At 43.3% G+C, this 20,543-nt stretch overlaps 1 protein-coding gene across 2 annotated transcripts in view; it reads left to right on the forward strand.

The window, feature by feature from the left end:
- MRAS (muscle RAS oncogene homolog) overlaps window positions 1–20,543 on the forward strand; it is a 46,294-nt gene that overhangs the window by 15,636 nt on the left and 10,115 nt on the right. Inside the window, exons 2-5 of one of the 2 annotated variants that reach the window (XM_081853452.1) lie at window positions 9,528–9,738; window positions 16,105–16,258; window positions 17,424–17,523; window positions 18,901–18,980. In XM_081853452.1, coding sequence (XP_081709578.1) covers window positions 9,546–9,738; window positions 16,105–16,258; window positions 17,424–17,523; window positions 18,901–18,980 — 527 coding nt within the window. In that variant the 5' untranslated portion in view covers window positions 9,528–9,545. The remainder of the gene's footprint in view (window positions 1–9,527; window positions 9,739–16,104; window positions 16,259–17,423; window positions 17,524–18,900; window positions 18,981–20,543) is intronic. The other variant, XM_081853453.1, reaches the window with a different exon arrangement.

Consider the following 20,543-nt stretch of genomic DNA (forward strand, 5'->3'; position numbering starts at 1 on the left):
TGAAACAGTTCCACATGCTGGTCCTAAAGGAACCAAAGATTAGGACCTTTTGATGGGAAGAGTATTGTTTTGGTTGGCCCAAAACATTTGGATGCCTGAAGTGGATGAACACACCCATTCCAAGTTTAGAAGCTGACTGGACTAGGAGTTGAGTTTGTTTTCCACACTGGTAGGATTAGCAAGTAGCACACCTGTGGATAGTAGGTTTGCTTAGGAGTTGGGTATGCTGCTTTAGACCAAATCAGACCACTGGTCCATCTAACTCAGTACCGTCCATACTGACTGGCAACAACTCCCCAGCATTTCAGACAGGGGACATTCCCAGCCCAGATGTAGGGGACTGAACCTGGGATTTTTCTGTGTACAAGGCAGGTGCTCTGGCTGTCAAGGTAGTGACCTGGCTGTCATCCTTCCCCATCCAGCTTTGGAGAGATGTAGGGCAGTCTGTGTGACATGCAAAGAATCAACGCCTTGCTGCTGCCCCTCGTCTCTCTGCCAAATGGTGGCCCAGTCCTCTTTGAGCCCCAGAAGCTGCTGATGCTTGTCTGCTCAGGAACACACACACACACACACACACATTTTTGCAGCCCCAGATCGACAGCAAAACAGAAAGCAAAGGTTTATTGAGCTCTTGTGGGTCACAAGTTGCAGAGGCCTGCCTTTAGTACAGCAGTCTCTGCCTCCCCTATAAATGATGGTTCTTAATATTTAATGCGACTCTCTGAGGGCATGTAAGCAGCCTGAAGCCACTTTTCTTTTGTGAACCAACCCCTCTTGCCAATTGGCAAAGGGACCTTGCATTCATAACAATAACAACTTACTGTTACAAATTATATCCACTGTCAGTGTGCATGAACTTGTCACGCAAATAAGTTTTTCCTCTATACGGAATCTTCCATGCTCATCCTCAACATGCTGCTTTGAGTCTAGATCCTTTCTACCACAGTGGTGGCTGCGGCTACATGACACTTATGTGAAAACCCACCACATACCGTATTTTTCCGTGTATAAGATTTTTTTACCAAAAAAATTAGGTTTAAAATTGGGGCTCATCTTCTACATGGGTAGTGCTAAGGGGTATTTTCTTAATTTGGAGTCCCCCAAAATAGGGGGCGTCTTATACACGGGAAAATATGGTAATTAGGTTATCCATGCCTTTTTTGTCCCTGCACATCCCCCAGGTGAATGAAGAAGGAGGAAAGTAATTGTGATCTTGTGGCAGGATTCAGCTCATGAGTCCCATCAGTGGAAGCCCTCCATGGTGCGATTTCACCTTTCCTCCTCCATGCCCATCTGAAATTGACTATGTGGGGGTCAGGAAAACTGCCAGAGTTGGGGATCTGGCAAGCTAACATGCATGCCCAGACAGAACAATCAACAGCATGATGTTGAATTTCTCCCTTGGTATTTGCACCCACCCACAACATGGGTGTGGGGGTGCACCCCCCGTTGCTGGAAGCACATCCACTCCTTCAGACACAATGGATTGTAATGTAGAATCAACCTGCATCAGTGGCGTAGCGTGGGGGGTGCAGGGGGGGCCGGCCGCACCGGGCGCAACATCTGGGGTTAGGGCAAATCCACGGGTTAAGGGGCGCAAATCCACGGGTTAGGGGGCGCAAATTACTTGCCTTGCCCCGGGTGCTGACAACCCACGCTACGCCACTGACCTGCATTGATATTTTATTTCTGGATTGAAACTAATTTGTGAAAAAGCTCTTTTTGGGGACGTAAAATATGCAGTAGGTCTAGATTGTATGTGTGCGCGAAGCAACAAAATCAAGATGGCAGTGTACACTGAAAGTTGAATATAATGTTGTGTTTACAGGTGGCTTTTGTTTTACGAAATGCAGCTGCTTAGATTGCAATTTCACAGGAAGGTGGCAATGGTGGCGGTGAAACACGTTCACCCCCAGCCATTTTCCTGCCCTCAGATTATCAGCTCCAGCTGCTTTTCCTCCACCTGCACCTTGGAGATGGAGAACTCTTGCCTTGCACCCGTGTGGCACTAGAGCATGTACCAACAAGCTTCCAACAGGATTTGTGATCCTAGACTGGCCTTTTCTGCGTAGTTCCAAAACTATATTGTGTGCAGACAAGTCCATATAGGCCTTTCTGACAACTTGGTGATTTGCTGTTTTTGTTTGCTTGTAGTCGACTAAAGCTAAAATGGATTGAAACTTCCTTTGCAACAAGTGTGAGATGCCCTTGAGAGTCTGAGAATAGATGGAAACAGGGAGTCTTGAGCTTAAATAAGAATTACTGCTCTCAGAGCTGAAGGCACCTTTCTCAGTTACAGTTTATGTAAGTGATAAAGCCTGGAGCTGTTGCTAGGCTTTGAAACCTTCCAAGCAGAGTACAGAATTTCAGAGCCTTAGGTGTATGCGCATAAGGAGCTTTGTGGCGTTAAAAATGATTACGCCTTGTCCCAAAGTAGTGTCTAAATGTGCTCACCTACTATGTTAAAATCCATAATGCAGATCCCCTGCCAAACCACAAAGGGCTAATGAAAGTGTTAATAGATGCACATTTGAGAGCCTGAGTTCAGCTACCAGTCTAGCCGTGGGATCCTGGAGCCATTCCTGTAGAATGAAAGGGTAGCTTGGAGGAGGTGGGGAGGGAGTTTACATTTCTGAATCACCTTCCCCGCTTCACATCAAAAACTTCCTGCATTCAGTAAAGCTAGCACAGCAGGGAAAGGCCTGTACTCAGCAATAATAAATAAAATAAAATAAATTCAAAAATACATTTTCCCTTCGCAGGTACAGCCTGGGGTGGGGGGATGAGTTCAGCAAAGTGGAATAAGAAGTTGTCTGTGCATGGCACTGATTGGCTGGTGTCTGTGACGCCATTAAGAAATTTCCCCATCCTGGAAGAAGTTTGCATGGGGAAGGGAAGTTGTGTTTTTCAGTGAATACATGACAAGTTAATTAATAAGCCTTTGTGTGGCATTAAAAAATATATGAAATAATGGATGCTTGAATTGTATGGGAGAAGCGCTTGGCGCTGCTCAGTTTTCTGCTTTGCATGCCTGTCATTTTGGTTGTGACACCAGGTCTTGCTGCATGAGCTCTTTTTAAAATATTGCAGCTTTACACCTTCCTCCCATAAAGTTCAATAGACATACTACACATATCAAGTCTTCTTTTTTGTGAAGCATCCAAAAGAAATATCCAAAATAGAGACAGTTGTAACAGTGATCAAAGGCAATTAAAACATTTCCCCTTGATTTCCTGGTGTTTTGAGGAAGTTTGATCTGGAACAGCCAAGGGTGGTGAACAGGAGGGATTACTAATTCATTTACTAGAAAGCTGTGATTTCCAAGAGGGAACTTGCCCATTTCCAGGGATTGTGCTAAAAGGAAGGGCAGGGGTATTTTGGAATTCCAAGCAATTTCCTCCTTGTGTGGATTAGCTTTCTTTCTGTTACGTCTACATAGGCAGGCATATGGACTTCTCGAGTATCTGATTTCTTTCTCCTGCCTAGTTAATTCAAATCCACTGTGTCGGTGATTACTACTGAAATGAGAATCGCTTCCTTTGCATTAAGTACTTTCATTGAAGGTGGTATTTTTTATTGTTTAAAAAAGGAACAATAATAATTTTCTCCAGCAGCAAAATGGAGAATAATATTTTTTTAAAAAAATACTAATAATAAAGGGAGAAAGAATAGGGCACAGTGCAGCCAAAGTTAAGCCCTTTTATGTGTCATTTATTTCTGCTGGGGGATGTCTAAGTGCAAATTTCACCCTCTCATTGAGATGTAAGGGGATTTAAAAAGCGCTTAATAAGAAAAGCAATGTGCTGCAATGGCCTGAGTTCTGGAACTGCACGCAGGGAACAGTGGGGCCCTCAGGGAAGGACTTTGGGGGAGAGGTCTAGGGCCACACTCAACAGGTGGGCCCTGAAATAAGGCAGGGCTGGCTTTTGAAAGTTACCATCTAAAAGCAGGCGCAGTGTGGAGGGAATATAAACACCTACAGGCAATTACCCATTTATTCATGTGTACATGCGACTGCGGGACGCGGGTGGCACTGTGGTCTAAACCACCGAGCCTAGGGCTTGCCGATCAGAAGGTCAGTGGTTCGAATCCCCGTGACGGGGTGAGCTCCCGTCTTTCGGTCCCTGCTCCTGCCAACCTAGCAGTTCAAAAGCATGTTAAAGTGCAAGTAGATAAATAGGTACTGCTCAGGCGGGAAGGTAAACGACGTTTCCGTGCACTGCTCTGATTTCGCCAAAAGCGGCTTAGTCTGCGGACAAACATCGGCTCCCTCGGCCAGTAAAGCGAGGTGAGTGCCGCAACCCCAGAGTCGTTTGCGACTGGACTTAACTGTCAGGGGTCCTTTACCTTTACCTTTTTACATGCGACTGCACACATCACCGCAAAACTGGAAGTGGCATGAAAAAGGGCAAAGAAGAGCATGAAAATGGCGTCTAGCCATCCCACAAGCTTTTGCAAGTGCAATCCCAGGAGCCTCTTCTGTCCTCACACTGCAGGTCTCCTGGGAAATCTACAGACACTTTTTAGTTTTGCTAATTAACCTGTAAGCAGGAGGCGTGTGTGAAATTGCACTCTCCACTCAGCCCTTTAGCTGCCTGTCTTCTTGGAAAGTTTGCAGTGCTGTGACGCTCTGTTTCTGCCTACCACAGTAATTTACGGTGACGTGGGTTTTATCGCCGAAGCTATAATTTTGTGTTTCCCGAAATAACTGTTAAATGTTCATCAAGGAGCAAAGGCCTTTGGCTGTTCCTTTGTGCAATTCCAGGACTGTGTTTCTTCTTAAACGCACTCCACATAGATGGCGAAGCAAGCAAATGCTGCTCTTTCAGCATAGATGGAAAGGGCATCAGGTGAGGAGCTCTGGTTCCCTTATGTGAGATTTGGGAGGTAGCGGGGAGAGAACAGCTGGCAACCGTAAAATGAGGTTAAGAATTGCCAGCACCGTATGAATCAGCCTTGAAGGGTCATTCACTCTTCACAGGAAAATGTACAGAAGTGCTCTCATTTCAGCCACCAAGTTGACTTGTGAAAATTTTAGAAATGGCGGCAGTGAGAGAGTGGGGGCAGGAGTCATTGCCCTTGTTTCGAAAGTGGAAGGATAAACACATGCTCATTAGAGTTCTCGCCCCACACCCTTTCCCTCATATGCACCCAGGGCTTTGGGGAAAACAAAAGAACAGATTTAGGGAGAGGAGAGGGGGGAAGTTTGGGTGCACAAGTGTAAATTCTTACACTAATGGAATGGGGGACTTGGCACTGCTTTGGATATAAGCCATAGGTTTTTTTAAAAATAAACCAGCCGAACTTGAATAGTCATTCAAGCCATAGTTAGGGACGAACAGACCATGTCAGTTTTACACATGTTCACATGTCCATTCTGTCCCATTTTTGCAGTCATTTGTGATTACTTTTTTTAAAAAGTGAAAACTTACAATTAAATATATATTCCTCACAATCTTAAAAACTTATTTTTTTCTCTTGATGTACACAATTTGAAACAGATGTAATCCTAAAATATGTGTTTTAATGCACTTTGCCACCTCTTTGAGCCAAGATCTGCATCTCAAAGTTCAGAGGAATCCAAAGGATTGTTGCATTCCACCAATGTATTAGTCTAAGACATTTGAATTTGGTTCATTTGGTTCATTTAAATGCAGCCTGAACAAAATTTTCCACTGTACTTAGCAATGGTTTTCAAACCTTTTGTCCTCCAGGTACATTTTCCACATAGATCTGTCCACCGTGGGTACCTCTATGTACTTACCTTGAAACCTCTATGGATTACACAGCAAGTTCTGGGGTGCATCTAGGACACATACTTAGTTAACAAATGGGTGTCATTGTCCATTCTTATTCTGAAAGGCAACTCTAAAGTGTCCATTTTCTTATTTCCCGTTTATCACTGATACCATCTCTGTAGTTCCACTGATTGCTTTATCCTAGACATGTGTTGAGCTGCTGGCAATAACTATAGAAGTAGATAAAGACTGTGCCTCTAGGTCTAATGAACAGCTTTCTCATTCACTCCAGCATTCATCCCTGGGTCTGAAACCCTTCATTAATAAGGCTGAAACATCCAGGGAAGCAAAAACCAATATTGATAGTCCATCACTTGGCCTCCCCTTTGCCCACCAGTCTGCTGCAGATGCACATTGCAAGGGCAGATTGACAATGAGAGAGAGAGCAAGCTCCATCTTTCGAGGAAGCTTGCCCCTCGCCATTATTTGTTGTTATTTATTTATTAAACATATAGTTTAGCCTGACTTTTGTTGTATGATCCCAGGGAGAGTTTCAATGCCATTAAAAAAAAAAAAATCCATTCTAAACAATTAAGAACATTTTTTTAAAAAAAAAAAAAACCCACTAACATTCATTCATAAAAACTAGTGGTGTGCCAAAAATTGTCCTTTTTAAATAATAATAATAATAAATCCCTATCTATTAATGAGAAAAAAGATTTAATCTGAAAATTCTCAAAGGGTGGAGAGAAAATGCCAGTGACATTCTCATGGATACAGAGCTGTGTTGAGCTGACCCTACTTTCAAGGTGGCTGAGGGAGGTCTGTGAGTGTTGTTTTGTTCTGCAAATTATCTCTCCAGGGGTCTGTACTCTGCAGCATTCTTAAGTGCTCACCTTCCCTGAAGACCTCAGCAGGATGGTACACCTGACAGCTTTTTGCTGGTTGTTTTAAAATGAAGTTGTTGGGTTTTTTACTTTTAAAGAAATGCTCGTGGACCATTTTTTTGGGTACGTAAAATGCAAAAGGAAAGACTTCCGTTAAACAGTATTAGTGAGTGCACCAATCTTAGGCGTTTGGTAGCCATCCTCCTTGGCTTCCCACACTTCCATTAAAGCTCAGGAGAAGATGCCACAAAGTAACTCCTCCCATGGTGATTTTTGAGATCAAGAAGGCTGCTGAAGTACAAAAAAAAAAATCTCAAGTGGAGAGCAAGTGCACCCTACCTTTGACCACCGTGCAACAAGGCATAATAAAAAACCTCATACCCAGTGAATTCTAAAGTACCATTAGAACGAGACCAAAAAACAGAAGCCACATTTGAACTGAAATAAATCTTTTGATAAACTGGAGGGCAGGTTTCAGCCCAGCAACTAATAAAAATGCTCCTTACAGCTCCCAGTGGCAGCTGCAGCTAATGTCCCATAAATGCCCAGGCAAACAGGCAGGTCTTTTCCTGGTGCCAATATGCTGTAAGCTCTGGCACCAGAACTGCTTCCAGGAGAACAATCCACAATGGGGCACCACCACAGAGAAGACCCTACCCTGTGTCACCACCAGGTGAATCTCCATCAATGGTGTGATAACAAGAAAGGCCTCCCTCTGCCATACCAGCTATAAGGGGTAGGCTGTTATGGGGAGAGACACCTGTTCAGCCATCTGGGCCTCAAGTCATGATTGACCCTCACCAGTTTTACTTCCATCACTGAGTTCTCCTGATCTCCTCTGGAGCTTCCTGCTCCTGTATAAGCTCCCAACCTGAGCTGGAGCAACAAGATTTCCTAGGGCTCCAAGCAAAGTTGCCTTGAGCTAGGGAAATGGGCAATGGATGGTATGTGAGAACCAACCAGAATACACTGGAGACTACAGAATTGTGGACTAGACGAACGTAGGTCTGATTTAGGAAGGAGACCAGCCCCTGGGACCCTGGCAATTCCGAAACAGGGGCAGGAAGGTGATGGCTTCTCCTGATTGGTTTAACCCCGATCTTCAGAGGCTTAGTGCATCTGCGGACATGTGTCATGAACAAACAAGGTTGCTCTAAATGGCTCACTGGTGATAATTTATCATTTCCATCTCCTGTGCAGTTGGGCTGGGATAGACAGCAGTTTGGGAGACACAGGTTTGCAATGACTGGGTGCACTGGGTGAGCTCCATGTCCCTAAGGAAAGCCATGCGCAGACCCACCACTGTTGTATTGTTGAGGGATTTGGTGCCTAGTCTGTAACACTGGACGTTTCTCTCTCTTTTTATAATCAGCTTCATAGCCACAATTAAACAGCAATAGCGTCCTGTAGCTGTTGCTAAATATGAAAGCTACAGATTTTGAGAGAACCATCTGGAAGAGAGAAGGAGGAACACCGAGGCAGCTCCAGCTGCTGTTGTTGTATCTAAGTGCCCCCCCCCTTTGCAGGTTTCATAACAGGATTAGGCAATTTCAACGTCACACAGGTTACCATGGATACTGTAAATCATTGTCATGAGCAGTTTCTCGGCCGAGGAGTTTATACATACTCAGAAAGGCTTTTTCCCCTCAGATAACTTTTTATTTCTTTTTTTGGCAAGATGAGATGTTTTGGTTCTGAGCTTCATGCTCTCTTCTAAATGGTGTGGACTATGTATTGACTTTGACCAGAAGGGGAAAGAAGAATTGAGGTCTCCCGCCATCTTTTGTCTCCTGTCTCCCCCACTTACAGACCTTGAATCAGGCTTGTTTTGCAAATGAAGCCAAGCTAATCCAAACCTGGGTTAGGCACTGAAAATTTAGGGGTAGTGCTAAATCCTGGATGTGGTAATGGGTGGAGGCAAGTAAACTGAAGTCCAAGTCAGAGAAAACAGAGATCTTTGTGGGAGGTTCATCCTGCCCCGAGTGAGTGGGGTTCCAGCTGTTCTGAAGGAGATTGTGGGGCTATACTTCACTTATAAGGATCAGGTTTGTAGTTTGCAGATGACAATAGACACCTGTGGTCTCTCTGGAATGGAGAACTCTCTTGGCAGCTTAGGATGGGGTGCCAACTATGACCTTTCCTGGCTTCAGTTGTGTATCCAAGTCCTGGTACCTCCAAGTTGGATTACAACAATACATGATGCTGTACTGAAAAGGATCTGGAAACATCAGTTAGCCTAGAATGGAAGTGGCTAACCTGGTGTCTTCCAGATGTCCTTGGACCACAACTCCCATCAGGTGAAGTCGACATGTCCAGTGGCCAGGGATTATGGGAGTTGTGGTCGAAGAACTTCTGGAGAGAACCACATGGGCTACTCCTGGCCTAGAATGAGGCTGTGAGATCACTAACTGGGACTGGATGATACAATACAACCCTATTAACACAAGTGCTTTATCAGGCAGGTTACTACGACATGTACCTACTCAGACCTGAAGACCATCTTGCCAGAGTCTTAAGACATAACAGGGGAGGAGGCAGCAGACATGTAAATGAGGCTTTGTAGGATGATAGTTGGGAGTGAGTTGCACTATGGCCTTTTGGGAAGGAGAAACATGTAGTGGCCATTTTCTCATCTCTGACTTTTACGCCATCCTTAGGGAGACATATGGCTTCCTTGATTCCTTCATAGTACCTGCAGAGTCTCATCTGCAGGACTGCTACCTCCTTCTGTGTTTCATATTAGGCTCTTATGAGAGCCAGGTCCATAGCTTTACTACTAGCTACCTTTTTTCAGTACTCACCCCCAAATACTCACTTACCATCATCTTGACAAAGAGTTTTGGAGAACTCGAAAGCTTGCATGCTATTTTGTTGTGACACAAGAATTCTCTCTCTTTTCCAGTTCTAACCTATCGATACCATGGCTACAAGTGCTGTTCCAAGTGAAAACCTTCCCACGTACAAGTTGGTGGTGGTCGGAGATGGGGGTGTGGGGAAGAGTGCCCTCACCATTCAGTTTTTCCAGAAGATCTTTGTGCCAGACTATGATCCAACTATTGAAGACTCTTACCTGAAGCATACGGAGATAGATGGGCAGTGGGCCATTCTAGATGGTGAGCCACCTATTTTGAATTGATGGGCTTTCATCTGATGCTGCTCAACTTTTGTGTGTGCATAAATTCCATATATCTTATTGATTGCATATGTTATACAGTATCTCAGTACAGATAAATGAGATGCAAGAATCAAGTGGAGCTATTCCGATTTGCCCTTGGTATTTCTTCTCCAAATGAAAGTTATTTTAATGATAATGATTTAAATCATTGAAGTTTTGGTTTGGGGGATCATGGCCAGAACACACAGGCGTTTGGGTCTTTAATGGAGTGTTTTGCCCAGGTATTCAAAAATATGTTTATCTTGCTAGGCAGCGTGCTACAGAGAAAATATAAAAACCACTGAGAGAGAGAGAAAACAATACAACAGACAAAAAGGCATCAGACAGAAGTCAAGCAAAGAACACACACAAAAAGAATGAAACACTTGGATAGAAGTAGATTTTGCTAGAGACAAGTATAATGTGTAGTTAAACTGTGGAACTCACTGCCACAGGGTGCACTGGTGGCCACCAACTTCAATGACTTTAAATAAGGATTGGACAAATTCATGGAGGAGACAGCTATCAATGGCTACTAGGCATGATGGCTATGCTCTGCCTTCCTGGCTGGAAGCAATGAAACTTCTGTGCTACACCCTCCCCTAGTTCAAATAAAGAAACTCAGTAGTTCTCTCCTACCTGTTGTTCCAGGAGCATATTTCAGTACCTTAGCATTGTACTGTATTTCTCTCAGTACTGGCTCCAAGACTGAGCAGTGGTATGAAGGTGAGATTGATGGTATTTATTTGTTTGCCATGCTGAGTTCCTGGTTTTTCTTCAAGGACCTGAGAGGGGCGTATATGGGATTCAATTCTCACAACTATGCTATGGAACAGGTGAGGCGAAGAGAGAAAGAGAGAATGTGGCTTGATCTAGGTTACTCCATGAGCTTTGTGAAGTGAAGATTTGAACCCACGTCTCCTCAAACACCCTCTTTATTAATCCATTGCACCAGCCCTTCAAAGTGTTCCCAAATTTACACACTGAAGCCATTCCTGAAATCGACTCAGCTGCAGATTCACATTTTGCATTGTTGTTGTCATTGCTGTTTTTGCTTCAGATGACATGTTCACTTGAAAAGCACTCTTACAGGTCTGAAAAGAAATCCGACCCCCTCTTGAACTTTTACTTTTACTAGAGAACAATGTAGGAAAATAAAGGTAACCAAGGCAGGCACTATTCATAAACTTGTGAATTATTATGCAAGGGATGTTTTTTGATAACCACTACCACTTTCTCTGCACGTAACTATTTTCATCATTTCTCTCCTGGGGCTGCTTGTCCAGTTGCTCACGAACTCAGTGCATTTGTATACATGCAATGTTTATGCACACACGGCTGGAATCCAAGAATTAATCTTGCTACACTAAATTAATTCCACCTTTGTTTTGAGTGGTTTGGATCAAACAACTTGTTTTAGTCTCCTGTTTTCTGCCACCGCTGCTGCAACCACCCAACAGCTTCTGTCTATTTGCTGCTGAATCTGATGCTTACAGAGTATTATTATTAATAATAATAATAATAATAATAATAATAATAATTTTGCTAGAGGCCAGTCTGGTGCTAGTGCTCCAAATCTGAAGCCAAAGAAAAATGCTTTAACAAGGCAGGCGAACAGAAGTCTCCTGAGCTCACAAGAACCTGAGTACCGCCCCCCCGCAGGCAACCTGTTCCTTGAGCCTCCATCCTGATTTGCTTGCACAAAGCTTAAACAGAAGTTAGGCTCCGGCCAATCTTTATTGAACATTCATTGGGATTTGTGTGCAAGGATGTTAGATGACAATGAGCATTCATCCTGACTTGCTTGCAAGGTGTTTTATATGTCTTCCCATTAATCCTTCATTTGTTCCACACTTTTCGCTTCCTAACTGCAAAAAGTTTTGGGGTTTTTTTGTTTGTTTTAAAAGGGGGCTGCAGGGTAACATTTGTTGCACCATGGTGACAAATCCATTTTATCAACTTCAACTGTGCAAATCTAAAGTTGCAGCCTGTACTTGCATCCCTCCTTCAAACTACCGACCAAGTGTCAGCACCTTGGTAAGGTAAAGGTAAAGGGACCCCTGACCATTAGATCCAGTCGTGGTCGACTCTGGGGTTGCGGCACTCATCTCGCTTTATTGGCCGAGGGAGCCAGTGTACAGCTTCCGGGTCATGTGGCCAGCATGACTAAGCCGCTTCTGGCGAACCAGAGCAAGTAAAAAAATGGGAAGGAAGAGGGGTGGATTTTATTTTGTTTTAAAGGATGCTTGGGAGGTACCTTCACAGTCTTTTGATTTCTGGCTGGCATTGTAAGCCTACTTGATTGGAAGCAAATTCCATCAAAATCCCTGAGACTTGAGCAAATCTGGTTAAGACAAGGCGCTATGCCCACAACGCCATAGTCATCTGGGATATTTAGAATTACAATCGTATGCATTTATGCTCTGGTACTAACTGCACAAGTATGTATGCTTCTGTTGGCTCAGAAGTGAATTCCACTTGGGTCAATTTAGCCTTCCCCTAAACAAGTACGTGTAAGCTGGTTGCCTAAATTCTTCCCATAAGTTCTGTCAGCATTTCTTGCTGTGTTTGGCTTGGCCCACCTCCAGATGTGCTCTTGCTTCACACCAAGATCATGCTGGTTCGTCTGCCTCGCTTCTGCAAAGATCATAAAAACAGCTTGGGAATAATCTAACCAGAAGGTTAAAGGGCCAGCGATCATTCTGAAAGCATTCATGCTTGCATAGTCGCTGTCACTGAGAAGCTGGTGCCTGGGTTTCTTGTTTTGTTTTAAAATCTGACTTCTAAGCAAGCTAAACGGTTAAGGTTTTTGCCTCTATTCTGCCGGCCCTTTTTGCACCAGGGTCAGTGAACAGGTTCCTAGTTGTGCCATCTCTTCTTAGCACTCCAAATCCATGCTTCATCAGAAGTGAAATTATTTCTTCCCTTACAGAGGAGAGGGATAGTTTTGAATCCTGATGTTTGCTTTTTTTGTATTAGAATCAATCCCTCCCCCCTCCACAAAATTAGATCCCTTTCTCTCTGTCTTTGAAGGGGGGAAAGTATTGGCTGTTTCACACCACCCTCACAAGTTGTAAATCTTCTAAGGATTTCTCGTATCATGTGGTATGCCATCACATCATGGCAAATGCAGAATCAGAGCAAGAGATCACAAATTAGCATAGCAGCGATTCAGAAATATTGCATGCTGCTCTGATATTTTATGATACAGAAATTGCAAAGCCTTCCAAATTGGTCTTTTGTGTGTGAGTGTATTCCATAACATGTCTTTGACACAACAATAGTGCGTTAATAATAATAATAATAATAATAATAATAATAATAATAATAATAAATTTTATTTATATCCCGCCCTCCCCAGCCAAAGCCGGGCTCAGGGCGGCTAACAACAATAAAACAGTACAAAAGTACAGCATAAATGGATGGATTTACACTGGACCGTCCACACATCATTTTGCTCTATTATTTGTTCTAAGATGCTTCCCCAACGCTGCGTCATTATTGCTGTCTTGAGGGACGAAAAGTAAACCAAGACATTTGTGGTACAAAAAAAAAAAATTGTGGGATTTCAGTAGGATATTATGGGGATATACACTAATTAGAAATGGAACAGTATTTCCACTTTGAAATTTTGTAGCCACAGAAAGTATTGAAAGCAAGAACATATATAACCAGCCCAATACCATCACGAGCACAACTCATCATGAATGCACAATAAAAATCATATCTGAGGGGCTCTAAATAGATAGTGTAAGCATATACCTTACATATTGCTTTTTTAATTTTTAAGGGGGGGGGAGCTAATATCTAGGGGCCTGAATCTGCCTTTACTTTTCACCAAGCAATGAATACAGTGGACCAGATTCAACTAAGTAGTTGTCCTGGCAGAAGCAAGCACAATGAGTTCTGCTAGCGCATCAGGACTTTTCCCGCTCTTCCCCTCATCCTCCCCAAATCGTATTGGGAGAATTGGGAAAACTCCTAGAACAGTAAACAGTAGGAGGAAAAGGGAGGTCATTCTGTCTGGCAAGCTTGCACTGACGGAACAATCACCTTAGCGCAACTTGTTGAACTGTATATCTAGTCAAGTTAACTTTGGAAAACAGAGGTGTAAACTTGCCTGGAGGCCACAGTCTTTGACCTGGAGCCTCTGTGCTCCCTAATCCCAAATATACAGAGGCTGGCTGTGGCTCCATAGTTTGTAGTGGGGGAAAATGCATTCTGTACATGCTCTGAGGCATAAGAACCTCTTTAAGGTTACCAGATTTTTTTCAATGAATCTGGGGACACTTTTCAACTTCAATGGATTTTGTATGGGGACTGGTTTGTAAATCCGGAGACTGTCCCCAGGAAACGGGGACGTCTGGTAACCTTACTTTAGATATTAAGGAGAAAATGTGGTACACCCTTAAGTGTTGAGATTCCTGCATTGCAGGGGGTTGGACTAGATGACCCTCAGGGTCCCTTCCAGCTCTGCAGTAATATGATTCTAACTGTTCCATTTGAAGCTTCAGGGGGCGGGTCAAGTTCTAACATGTCAAAATCTCCCTGCATTTGCAAAGCATTTCAGGATAAAGGCCAAGCTTAGGGCCTTCTCTGGTGTGCTAGCTTTCCAAGTAACCCGCTAGCTTGACATGAGGCAGTTTCAAACAACTCCACTTGTATGCATTCAGAGATTGTCATTGTTCCATGAGAAGACTGTACCACGTGCCATCCCTCAGCACTTAAATCCACTCACAAGGTCTGCCGGAGAAACAAGGGCACGATATTAAAAGCAAGCAATTATAGCGTAATTCCTTTTTTTCCCCCCTTCCTGGGCTTTTGCTTTGCTTTTGCTTAATGGCTTTAGAACAGTCATTCAGGAGTAGCCTTGAGGTCATGCCTTTCTGCGTCTGGCAACAAAGAGTTATGGAAAATAACTTTTATAAGAAGGAAAGAATGTTCTCAACCATTCCCCCCCCCCCAAAGGGTGCCTCAGAATTGGACCCACGCAGACTGCAAATATATGGAGCAGGGTTCGCCTTCCCTCCTCCTAGCCAAGGAGAGAAGCTAATGTTTCAGAAGGGGCAGGGTAAAGAATACAAAGACGTCATAATCGTAACAGCCACATTTATTTCACCAAGCGTACACCAAACGTACAGTGGGACTGATGTTTTAAAAAGCAACAACAACTACAGGCCCGTTGAGTTCTCTAGACCAGTATCCTGTTTCTAACAGGGATTAGCTACATACTTCTATAAGAACATGAAAGAGCCAAACCTCTGTTGGTTCCCAGGATGGAGGTAGGTAGAAGTGGCCTCTGCTCTGCTCTTCACTACAGGTGTTTGAGCATAGTTTATTTTTCAGAAATATACTAGTGTACCTGCCAAAAGTGTACCATGTGAAGCTGCCCTAGGCTTGGACTCTATGGATTATTCCATGGTCCAGGGACTCCTTTGCTGCCTATGTGTTTAACAAAATGCAGTTACACAACATACGATGTGACAGAATGCCCTGTCTAGCTTGGTCCTCAAATGCTGAGGTTTGAGTTTTAATATATACAGTCGTATTTTGGTGGCCGAATGCCCTGGAATTCGGAGGTTTTGGCTTCCGAACGCGCAAACCCGGAAGTGATTATTCCGGTTTGCAAACGTTCTTTGGGAACCCGAATGTATGATGGGGCTTCTGCAGCTTCTGATTGGCTGCAGGAGCTTCATGCAGCCAATCAGAAGCTGCGATTTGGTTTTCGAATGTTTTGGAAGTAGAACGGACTTCCAGAACGGATTCTGTTCAACTTCCAAGGTACGGCTGTACATCCGTAATGCAAAGGGAGAAGAAGATTGTCAGAGGGGAATCTTAACTGTTGCAAGGCTCAAGCCCCCTTTCAGTCTACTTCTTGGATTACAATGGGGTGTTCATCATTGCTAAAACTAATAATCTGGGAGACTTCAGCTGCCATCCTAAGCACATCTGCCACCCTCTTTGCGTGTGACTTCACACATGCACTGAACACATGTAGAGGAGAGCTGGACCCTGCTGCCCTGACTGCACCCTCCCAACATCCAAATGTTGAGCTGGGCATAGCCATAAGGAGCACCTACATGCATGCACCCTTAAACTCTTTTTACCTTTCTTGGTCAGTGTGCAGATGTAGGTAGGGCTGGAGGTGGGGCAGGGCTAGCCATGCACAGCCCCACCTTCCTCCAGCATAGACCTGGCAACGTGTACAAAGGAGGCTTAGCTCTCAAGCAGATATGTTTAGGGCAGGAGAGTCAGGATGGACACACAATTTGGGTGCAGGCCAACTGAGCATCTTCTACTTTCTCTTTTCCCTTGCCGTCCCTAGTTCTGGACACGGCAGGCCAAGAAGAATTCAGCGCAATGAGGGAGCAGTACATGAGGACGGGGGATGGATTCCTCATAGTCTACTCAGTCACAGATAAAGCCAGCTTTGAGCATGTGGACAGGTTCCACCAGCTCATCCTCCGAGTCAAAGACAGGTGAGTGCATTTGAGCAGCAAGTACTCTGAACTCCCATGGATTCTTTTGAGGAGTAAAAATGTCGGAGCCCTCCCTCGAGAGACTTAACTTTTTTGTATGGCTCTCGACTGAGTGGACATTGAATTGATTTGCATCCTTACCTCCTACATTTTTTATGACTTTATATTTTTATGACCCATCCTTTAACCCATTAGTTATATTTAAAATATCTGCATGTTGCCAGAATATTTAAAATATCTGCATGTTGCCCTATGGAGATTTTTTAATGAACAGCATTGGTGTTTCTGATGTGGCCATTCAAAACCAGATTCTCTCTAGCCCGGGTCTCTTGTAACAATAAGATGTCATACCCAGTTAAAAAATCTTTGAAAGTGACATCCTCAGTTTTATGCTGCCAGCCTGTGTGTAAAGTATGCTTGTTCACATGTTACATTGAACACAGGTACATTTGGGGGTGTGGCAGAGCTGCTGGAGGGAGCAAGGGAGAGAAATGTTCCCTTCAGTGAGTTTCCTTAAGTTGCCTTTGAATCCAAATCCCCCAGTCTCCCAGCGCCGACATGCCTCATCCCACATTGTTCAGGAGTGCCTACTCACCCTCCAGATAAGCTTTTGGGGGGTTACGGGTGACTGCAAATGCAGGGAGGAAGAATGGAAACTATTTCCTCCTTGAATGTAAATTGCCGTCCCAGCATCCAGTCCACTGACTTGTTGTCCTATTTTCTGTGGATTGTTTTTATGTGTACCGCTTAGAAATTTGAATAATTAAGCGGTATATAAACATCATCAATAAATAACATTTATAACTTGAGCAGTCAGTGCATACATTCAGCTTCTGGTTGCTGACAATGACCAAGAAGAGTAATTAAGCAGTGTCCTTGCATGTGTGAACCAGGCCAAAGCTCAGATTTCTAGACTGGTTTTAGGTGTCCACTGCAAGTATATTTGCTATTAGCATTTGCTATTTAATGCACCAGCAAAAGATAAGAAAAGCCTTGGTAGATCACCATGGCATTCATTCATGATTTGAATCAAGCTCTGTTCTTCAGTTAAGCAGCAAGTGCTTTGGTTTGTGGTTTCTGTCTTCTTCAGATACTAGAAATAATGTGACACCCAAGAAGCAGGGAGTTTTTGTACTGATGTTCTCTCTTGATTCGCTTCTTCCAGGGAATCTTTTCCAATGATTCTGGTGGCCAACAAAGTAGACTTAATGCATTTGCGGAAAATCACCCGGGAGCAAGGAAAGGAAATGGCAGCAAAGCACAATGTAAGCATTTTGGTTTCTTTCCATGATGTTTTCTTTGACCATTCAGTGACCTGTAAGAGCCTATGGCCTATTGGAAGTACATAGGTTATAGTGGGCAAAAAAACCACTATATTTTGTATGACTAGGTTGACTGTTTGCATGCACATGTGCCCATTTGTACACCAAACCCACCAAGTATCTGTCTTTTCTGGAATATATGAATATATTTATTTCAGAAATTTCTATGGTGTCTTCACCAAAAATTTCCACAAGGTGGCTTTAAAAAATAAGGTACAGTGGTACCTCGGGTTACAAATGCCTCAGGTTACAGACTCTTCTAACCCAGAAGTAGTACCTCGGGTTAAGAACTTTACCTCAGGAAATCGCTTGCCAGCAGCTTGGCAGCAGCAGGAGGCCCCATTAGCTAAAGTGGTACCTCAGGGTAAGAATGGTTTCAGGTTAAGAACGGACCTCCGGAACGAATTAAGTTCATAACCAGAGGTACCACTGTACTATAAAGACATTGTATGTATTATTTTTTTATAAGATATTTATTGAAATTTTCCAGAATAAAACATTGTAAAACAACAAAAAAGAAACAACAAAAATACAAAAATACAAAATAATAATAATAATACATTGTATGTATTCTAAAAATATACTATCATTGCTTGGGCTACATCAGCAGCAAATTTCTATATTTCATATGAATGCTTTTGAATATCGCTTTTCCATGGTCTTCTGTTCTGTTATGTGCTACTGTATTTTATTTGATTATGTTGTGACCCACACTGGGATGTTACAGGATGAAGTGTGTTTTAAAAATGAAGTAGTAATAATAATATGGATCTCCTTGTAAGTACATATGTATTTTGCAGACAGCCATTCCTTCTCCCCAGGAAACTCTGGGAACTGTAATTTTGAGAGGGACGGCAAAGCTCTCTCCAAACTACCCATTCCCAAGTTTCTTTACATGAGACTATGTCAGTTAAACTGGTATAAAACTGATGCAAGGTTATAGTGCAACTATGCCACTAGAGAGCAGAGAGCACCTTTGTCAAGTCATTTTCTGCCATGGAATAGTGTACAAAATGTAGCAGAAGAAACCCTGGAACATGTAACCCACCCTCTTCTTGTCCTCATTATCAAGTATCAGTGTGACAAGCTCTATCTGTGAACAGCTCTTTAATCTTTCTGAGCCTCTAGTTATTCAAACTGTCTTCAGGCAGATTGGGGAAATAAAAATGAAACTCTATATTTGGTACAAGCCACCTTCCTTCTTTGTTATAATGGAATCCCTACTGTGTAATCAATTGTTTTCTTTCTCGAGAATCTTTACATAAAGCCATTTCCCCAATAATATACATATTTAAGAGTTACTGGGCCTTTATTTTCCAGATTCCATATATAGAAACCAGTGCAAAGGATCCCCCATTGAATGTTGACAAAGCCTTCCATGATCTTGTTCGAGTAATCAGGTGAGCCATGATCCTGTTGAGTTGGCCAAATGCTGACACAGTTTGCAAGGGTTTAATGAATCCACGTGCTAGAAGCAAGAGCTAGTTCATATCTCACTGCTAAATGCCAGTTTTAATATAATGCACTGTTTACATATATATATTTCAGCACACAAATGACCATCTTGGTAGCACAATACTTATCCCAGATCAGTTGTGGAACCATTTGATCTCTCTATCACAGATGGTCCACATGATCAACTCAAATGGCCCATGTGAGCTTGGTCAGCCTTGAGTTCTGATGACATAATGTCATCTAAGCTCAACATGGATCACTGCCTTGCCGTGGCGAAGGGGCTTGAATAACTCAGAGAAGCTATGAGCTATGCTGTGCAGGGCCACCCAAGATGGACAGGTCATAGTGGAGAGTTTTGACCAAACGTGATCCACCTGGAGCAGGAACCGGCAAGCCACTCCAGTATCCCTGCCAAGAAAACTCCATGGACAAAGGCAACAGGCATATAAAAGTTATGACTGGAAGATGAGCCCCTCAGGTCGGAAGGCGTCCAACATGCTACTGAGGAAGAGCGGAGGACAAGTACAAGTAGATTCAGAGCTGATGAAGCGGCTGGGCCAAAGCCGAAAGGACACTCAGTTGCGGATATGCCTGGAAGCGAAAGGAAAGTCCAATGCTGTAAAGAAAAATATTGCATAGGAACCTGGAATGTAAGAACCATGAACCTGGGTAAGTTGGATGTGGTCAAAAATGAGATGGCAAGAATAAATATTGACATCCTGGGCATCAGTGAACTAAAATGGATGGGAATGGGCGAATTCAGTTCAGATGACCATCATATCTATTACTGTGGGCAAGAATCCCGTAAAAGAAATGGAGTGGCCCTCATAGTCAACAAAAGAGGGGCGAAAGCTGTACTGGGATGCAATCTCAAAAATGATAGAATGATCTCGATACGAATCCAAGGCAGACCTTTTAACATCACAGTAATCCAAGTTTATGCACCAACCACCGGTGCTGAAGAAACTGAAATTGACCAGTTCTATGAATACTTGCAACACCTTATAGAAATGACACCAAAGAAGGATGTTATTCTCATTATAGGGGATTGGAATGCTAAAGTAGGGAGTCAAGAGATAAAAGGAACAACTGGCAAGTTTGGCCTTGGAGTTCAAAACTAAGCAGGGCATAGGCTAATAGAGTTCTGCCAAGAGAACAAGCTGGTCATCACAAACACTCTTTTCCAACAACCCAAGAGACGACTCTACACATGGACATCACCAGATGGGCAGCATCGAAATCAGATTGATTATATTCTCTGCAGCCAAAGATGGAGAAGCTCTATACAGTCAGCAAAAACAAGACCTGGAGCTGACTGTGGCTCAGATCATCAGCTTCTTATAGCAAAATTCAAGCTTAAACTGAAGAAAGTAGGAAAAACCACTGGGCAGATAAGATACAATCTAAGTCAAATCCCTTATGAATACACAGTGGAAGTGAGGAACAGGTTTAAGGATTTTGATTTGGTGGACAGAGTGCCTGAAGAACTATGGATGGAGGCTCATAAC

Source organism: Podarcis erhardii (assembly GCF_964252035.2).
Source record: "Podarcis erhardii genome assembly, chromosome: 1".
Classification (NCBI taxonomy): Eukaryota; Metazoa; Chordata; class Lepidosauria; order Squamata; family Lacertidae; genus Podarcis; species Podarcis erhardii.